This window comes from Theobroma cacao, chromosome 4 (genome assembly GCF_053813885.1).
Source record: "Theobroma cacao isolate CCN51 chromosome 4, ASM5381388v1, whole genome shotgun sequence".
Taxonomy (NCBI): Eukaryota; Viridiplantae; Streptophyta; class Magnoliopsida; order Malvales; family Malvaceae; genus Theobroma; species Theobroma cacao.
In genome coordinates this window covers 18,647,621-18,655,062 of record NC_142642.1, presented here as the reverse complement: position 1 = coordinate 18,655,062, position 7,442 = coordinate 18,647,621, and the positions used below count along the sequence as shown (strand labels likewise).

General features: G+C 39.6%; 1 protein-coding gene across 1 annotated transcript; it reads left to right on the top strand.

Moving 5' to 3' along the window:
• The first annotated feature begins 597 nt into the window (after positions 1-597).
• LOC148763140 (uncharacterized) lies at positions 598-3,654 on the top strand. The gene is made up of 4 exons (XM_088805219.1): positions 598-719; positions 1,367-1,450; positions 2,287-2,352; positions 3,094-3,654. Exon 4 carries the CDS (start codon positions 3,100-3,102, stop codon positions 3,514-3,516), a length of 417 nt encoding a protein of 138 aa, XP_088661345.1. The 5' UTR covers positions 598-719; positions 1,367-1,450; positions 2,287-2,352; positions 3,094-3,099; the 3' UTR covers positions 3,517-3,654.
• Positions 3,655-7,442: the final 3,788 nt, after the last annotated feature.

Genomic DNA, 7,442 nt, shown 5'->3' with positions numbered 1-7,442 from the left:
ATGATAGCATGATTGCATGCTAGGAGAGTCCCGAAAAATTTACAAAAGTCGGTATTGTACCTAGAGGTACAACAAAGTTTATTTAATCCTCGAACTAGATCAAATAGGAATTTTAAGGTGAGATTAAGAGTTTCACAGTTCATGGATGACTTAAAATGGTAATTTGGAGTTTGAGGATCAATTTGGAGTCAAATCGGAATTTTCACTAACTAGGGGCAAAATGGTCATTTGCCACCTGGGGACAAAATGGGAATTTTAGAAAAGATTTTTTTGACCCCATTTGACTTATTAGAGTATAATTTGACTTATTGAAGTATGATTTGAGGTTTAGAAGTGAAAAATTTTAATTTCGGTATAATTTGGAGTATAGGGGTAAAATGGTAATTTTGCCACCTCAGGGGCAAAATTGTAATTTTCCACCACCAGGATATTTTTTCCAGCACATGGTCTTCCTTGTCTTCATCTTTGACCCTTGACTAAACATGTGGTGGAGATAAAATGTTTAAATTTTTAAAATTTTAAAAACGGGCCAATGACATGATGCCATGTGTCATGCCTTTATTAATTTATTATTTTCCTTTTTAAAAGGCACAAAATCAGCCCATCTTCCACCCCATGGCCGGCCAAACCAGCAAGAAGAGAGAGAAAACAAAAACAAAACCCTAGAGAGAGAAAATCAAAGAAAAAGTGTGAATTTTCAAGGAAATTAAGTGAAAAAGGTGAGTTTTTTCTATTAAGCTTAAGTTTTCTTATTCCCAAGCATTTCTCTTTATTTTCCATGATTAAATTACATGTTTTCATGATGAATTAAATTCTGGAAAAATGGGTTAGGAGAGAGAAAGTTGTTGGATTTATTTGATTTTAATTTATGTTAGTGTTTTTAGTTAGTTTAGCATATTTAGAAACAAAACAACAAGAAAAGAATTTATTTTCTCCCCCAACCATTAATGGCTGAATTTATCATGTAGTGAGTGAGGATGAGTTTGATTTTATTCTAGGATAATTGGTTAAGGAATGATGAATTATGAGCCTAGAAAAATAATGGGAATTTTCGGAGCAAAAATACGAATTTTTACCCACTAGGGGTATTTTCGTAATTTGCTGTTGGGACTGATAATTTGCACCACACTGAGGGACATTAAGTTAATTTGGGTGCAATTGAGGTATAGAAACTGAAAAGAATTAAATTGGAGTTTAAACGGACCCGTTAGGAATTTAATCGGGTGATAAGACGAATTAGGCCAATACCGGGTTTAGATAGTTACCAGTGCATTTTGCATTCCATATCATGCATTGGTAATCTAAATTAATTTAATTTTGATTTAGTACCAACTTGGTGAAACTCTCGATTTTGTATTGTGTCAAGGTGGTGAGTCCTCCGATAAAGGCAAGGAAATTGCATCCGAGGACCAGTAGACAGAGTGCTTCGAAAGTCTGCATTCTAGACATAGTGAGTAAACTTACTGTCATTTTAATTATCTAGGGTGGTTTTTAAATGCTTTCATGAATTCTATGGAAAAAGGAATTTAAAAAGATAAATTTTCATGTTTTATGAATAAATGAGTTTCAATGAAATTAAATTATAAATTGTTTTGAAATTAATAGTGATTTTGAAAAATAGAGTACACGGAGACTGTTAATTGTGGCAATTTGATTGTTTAAATTAACTGGCTTATGATAAATCGAGCATGATTGGCTAGTTGGCAATTGTATTGAAATGCGAATTGTTTGGTTACCTTGAAAAACTACGAATTACAAAATTACCATATCATGTTATTGAGTTTTATTATATGGTGGATTATATATTAATTAATCACTGCAGTAGGGGGTTTCTGTGGACCAGCCTTTTAGAGGGGCACGGTAAACCCCATTATATTCTTACCTCGAACGGAGAGGCGCGTAGGGTATCTCCTGGGGTAAAGTTTAGGGTTCACTTCACGCTAAACCACCACGTGAGGGGGAACTCAGCCAACGCCAAGGAACGGCTATGTTTTCAAAACAAAAAACATGATTTATGTGAAATGTGAATTTTAATAGCCTTGGCGGTCTCGGTAGGATGCCTCGGCCAAGGTGTCCCCGAGAATGGATTTATGGCACAAGCCTAGATTTTTATGAGATTCATAAGCCTCTTTACGTGTTTTGAACAAAATGTGTTCTAATGCTATAACACAGTTTATGATGATTTACTTTATTGTCTCCATGTACTCAACTCTAGATGTTTAGGATGATGTTTGTTTACTCATTGAGATTTTATAATCTCACCACCCTCCTTTCCACCCATTTCAGGTTCAATATAGACTGTAGATAGCTGATCTCATCGAGGACTACAGTGGGATCTGCATTTTCCAAACCGTAGGTTCAAAGTCCTCTTTACTTTTGTTTATTCGGGGGCACTCTTGTTATTGTAAATTAAATTAAATATTTTGGCTTACTGTATTTAAGTATGTATAAATTTATTTAGCTTTTACGTTATAAAAATTATTCACGTATAACTCTATAAATATTATTTTATAAGAAAATAGAATATTTTACTTAATATTTTTTTTATTTTCTTATTATATTCAAATAACCATAATTTCGTTTTAAATGAAGATTTTAGACTTTTAAACTCATTTTGAATATGAATTGTGTGTTTTGTACTTGTACATTACGTTTTAGCCAGTTTTAAGATTTTTGAGAAAAATGACCAAAATACCCTTGTGAGACGAAAAATTAATATTTTATTTGTTTAAAGTTGGAAACAGCTTAAAATATTTTAGAACACGATATTTGACAATGGTTGCTCACAAGGGAACAGAGAAACTGATAGTAAAGCCTTGCGGGGTTTCGGGTTGACATTCCGGGCAATAAGTGTCTACCGGGACACCGCGGCGGTTGTCACGGGCTCGAGGGGAGTACCGGGTCGTGACAATTCGATTGGTATCAGAGCTTTTGGTTTTCAAGATCAAAGTTTTTAGTTTTAAAGTTGTTTTAAATATTTACAATATCATTGTGGCCCCGAATTAAGTTAAGTTAGGTTAGGTTGAATAGAATGCTTGCATTTGCATATAGAGCCTAAGGTTACCTAAACTTGCTCGTATTTTTTTTATATAGATTATAATGCCTCCTCGACGCGGACGCCCACCTCTCACTAGATCGGTTGGGAGGGGAAAAGGTCGTTCCCAACGTCATCAGCCAGATACAGTAGAGGAGGAATCAGCTGCATCTACCATTCGGGCAGCACCTGCTGCTGAGCAGGCCGATAGTCCTCCACATCCTCCATCTCCTCAGCCACCTACTGGTATTCCCGCCATGCCTACTGAGGCAGCACAGGCATTGGCAGCTTTCTTTGCAGCAATGGCTGGTCAAGCTCAGACTGGTCAAGTTCCACCTGTAGTGCCTCCAGCTACTCATTTAGTTCCACCACCAATACAAGATGTATCCATTTCCAAGAAGCTGAAGGAGGCTAGGCAATTGGGTTGTGTATCTTTCACTGGTGAGTTGGATGCCACTGTGGCAAAGGACTGGATTAATTAGGTGTCCGAGACTCTCTCTGATATGGGATTAGATGATGACATGAAGCTGATGGTGGCTACGAGATTATTAGAGAAGAGGGCTCGTACTTGGTGGAATTCGGTGAAGTCCCGTTTCGCTACTCCTCAGACATGGTCCGATTTTCTCAGGGAATTCGATGGTCAGTATTTCACTTATTTCCATCAAAAAGAAAAGAAGAGAGAATTTCTGAGTTTGAAACAAGGAAATCTAACTGTAGAGGAGTACGAGACTCGTTTTAACGAGTTGATGTTATATGTGCCGGATCTGGTGAAATCTGAGCAAGATCAGGCCAGCTATTTCGAGGAAGGGCTCCGTAATGAGATCAGAGAGCGAATGACAGTGATTGGTAGGGAGCCACATAAGGAGGTGGTACAGATGGCTTTACGGGCTGAGAAGCTCGCGACTGAGAATAGAAGGATTCGGACTGAGTTTGCAAAAAGGAGGAATCCTGGTATGTCTTCTAGTCAACCAGTAAAAAGAGGCAAGGACTCAGCGACTTCAGGGAGCACTACTTCTGTTTCCGTGACATCTCCTCGACCTCCATTTCCACCATCACAGCAGAGACCTTCGAGGTTTAGCAGATCTGCTATGACTGGTTCTGGGAAGAGTCTCGGAGGTTTTGACAGATGCAGAAATTGTGGGAATTATCATAGTGGGCTATGTAGAGGGCCAACAAGATGTTTCCAATGTGGACAGACGGGTCACATTAGGAGTAATTGCCCACAGTTAGGACGAGCCACTGTAGCTGCATCATCTCCACCAGCTCGCACAGATATACAGAGGAGAGATTCTTCTGGGTTACCACAGAGACAGGGAGTAGCCATACGGTCTGGTGTGGAGAGTAATACCCCGTCACATCCACCTTCGAGACCACAGACTCGTACCGCGACAAGAGTTTTTGCTGTGACAGAAGATGAGGCACGAGTCCGACCTGGAGCAGTGACAGGTACTATGTCTTTATTTGATAAAGATGCTTATGTTTTGATAGATTCTGGCTCAGATAGATCTTATGTGAGTATGACATTTGCATCAATTACTGATAGAAACCTGTCACCATTAGAGGAAGAAATTGTAGTGCATACCCCTCTAGGAGAACAGTTGATTAGAAATACTTGTTATAGAGACTGTGGGGTAAGGGTAGGTGAGGAAGAATTTAGGGGTGACTTAATTCCTCTAGAGATCTTGGATTTTGATTTAATATTAGGTATGGACTGGTTAACTGCACATCGGGCGAATGTGGATTGTTTCCGAAAAGAAGTTGTTCTTCGGAATTCGGAGGGAGCAGAGATTGTGTTTGTAGGGGAAAGTCGAGTATTACCATCTTGTGTAATCTCGGCCATCAAAGCTTCAAAATTAGTGCAAAAAGGGTATCCGACTTATTTGGCATACGTGATTGATACTTCAAAGGGGGAACCTAAGTTAGAGGATGTCCCAATAGTAAGTGAGTTTCTTGATGTATTTCCTGATGATTTACCGGGAATACCTCCTAATCGAGAGCTTGAGTTCCCTATTGATTTACTTCCGGGTACCGCACCTATTTCTATTCCTCCATATAGAATGGCTCCAGCAGAGTTGAAGGAACTAAAAGCCCAGTTGCAAGATTTGGTGGATAAAGGTTTCATTCGCCCTAGCATTTCTCCTTGGGGAGCACCAGTCCTATTTGTAAAGAAGAAAGATGGCACTCTTCGATTGTGTATTGATTACCGTCAGTTGAACCGAGTGACCATCAAGAATAAATACCCTTTACCCCGGATAGATGATCTTTTTGATCAATTACGAGGTGCTATGGTATTCTCTAAGATTAATTTGAGATCTGGGTACTATCAGTTGAGGATTAAGGAGCAGGATGTACCTAAGACTGCCTTCAGGACGCGTTATGGGCATTATGAGTTTCTGGTGATGCCGTTTGGTTTGACTAATGCCCCGGCAGTTTTTATGGATCTTATGAACAGGGTGTTCCATCCATACTTGGATAAGTTTGTGATAGTATTCATCGATGACATCCTGGTTTATTCGAAGAATGATGATGAACATGCTGCCCATTTGCGCATTGTGTTGCAAACTTTGCGCGAGAGACAACTCTATGCCAAGTTCTCTAAATGTGAATTCTGGTTGAAGGAAGTGGTTTTCTTGGGACATGTGGTGTCCGGAGCTGGAATTTATGTCGATCCCAAGAAGATTGAGGCAATCTTGCAATGGGAGCAACCGAGAACGGTAACTGAGATTCGTAGTTTCCTTGGCTTAGCCGGTTATTACCGGATATTTGTTCAGGGATTTTCTTTGATAGCAGCTCCTCTGACTCGTTTAACTCGTAAAGGAGTTAAGTATGAGTGGGATGATGTTTGTGAGAATCGATTTCAGGAGCTAAAGAACCGGTTAACCTCCGCTCCCATTTTAACACTTCCTGTTAGTGGAAAAGAATTTGTGGTATATAGCGATGCATCTAAGTTGGGATTAGGGTGTGTGTTGATGCAGGACGAGAAAGTAATAGCTTATGCTTCCCGACAGTTGAAGAAGCACGAGACGAATTACCCTACTCATGACTTGGAGTTAGCAGCAGTAGTATTCGCATTGAAGATTTGGAGACATTATTTATATGGTGAGCGTTGTCGGATTTTTTCTGATCATAAAAGTTTGAAGTATTTGCTCACCCAGAAAGAGCTTAACTTGAGACAGAGACGATGGTTGGAGTTGATTAAGGATTATGACTTAGTGATTGATTATCATCCGGGAAAAGCAAATGTTGTAGCGGATGCCTTAAGTCGTAAATCCTCATCGTCGTTAGCAACAGTTCAAAGTTCTTATTTTCCGATGTTACTTGAGATGAAATCTCTAGGGATCCAGTTGAATAATGGTGAGGATGGAACCCTACTTGCTAGTTTCGTCGTGAGACCTTCATTGTTGAATCAGATAAGAGAATTCCAGAAATCTGATGATTGGTTGAAACAGGAAGTTCAAAAGCTGCAAGATGGAGAAGCTAGTGAGTTTAGACTCAGCGATGATGGTACTTTCATGCTTAGAGACCGAATTTGTGTTCCTAAGGATGATCAATTGAGACGAGCTATTTTGGAGGAAGCTCATTCTTCCGCCTACGCTTTACATCCCGGAAGCACCAAGATGTATCGGACTATTAAAGAAAGTTATTGGTGGCCGGGTATGAAACGAGACATAGCAGAGTTTGTAGCGAAATGTCTCACATGCCAACAGATCAAGGCGGAGCATCAAAAACCGTCAGGTACTCTTCAACCTTTACCGATTCCTGAATGGAAGTGGGAACATGTGACTATGGACTTTGTATTGGGTTTGCCGCGGACACAAAGTGGGAAGGATGCTATTTGGGTGATTGTGGATAGATTGACTAAGTCCGCCCAATTCTTGGCTATCCATAGCACGTATTCTATTGAGAGGCTGGCAAGACTTTATATAGATGAGATTATGAGATTACACGGAGTCCCAGTTTCTATTGTGTCAGATCGAGACCCTCGATTTACTTCTCGATTTTGGCCGAAATTTCAGGAAGCTCTTGGAACTAAATTGAGATTTAGTACTGCATTTCATCCACAGACAGATGGTCAATCTGAGAGAACTATTCAGACCTTGGAGGATATGTTACGGGCTTGTGTCATTGACTTCATAGGAAGTTGGGACAGACACTTGCCATTGGTGGAGTTTGCTTATAATAACAGTTTTCAGTCTAGTATTGGGATGGCACCATACGAGGCTTTGTATGGAAGGAAATGCCGAACTCCGCTCTGTTGGGATGAAGTAGGTGAGAGGAAATTGGTGAATGTGGAATTGATTGATTTGACAAACGATAAGGTCAAAGTTATCCGAGAGCGATTAAAGACAGCTCAAGATAGGCAAAAGAATTATTCGGATAAACGAAGGAAAGATTTGGAGTTTGAAGT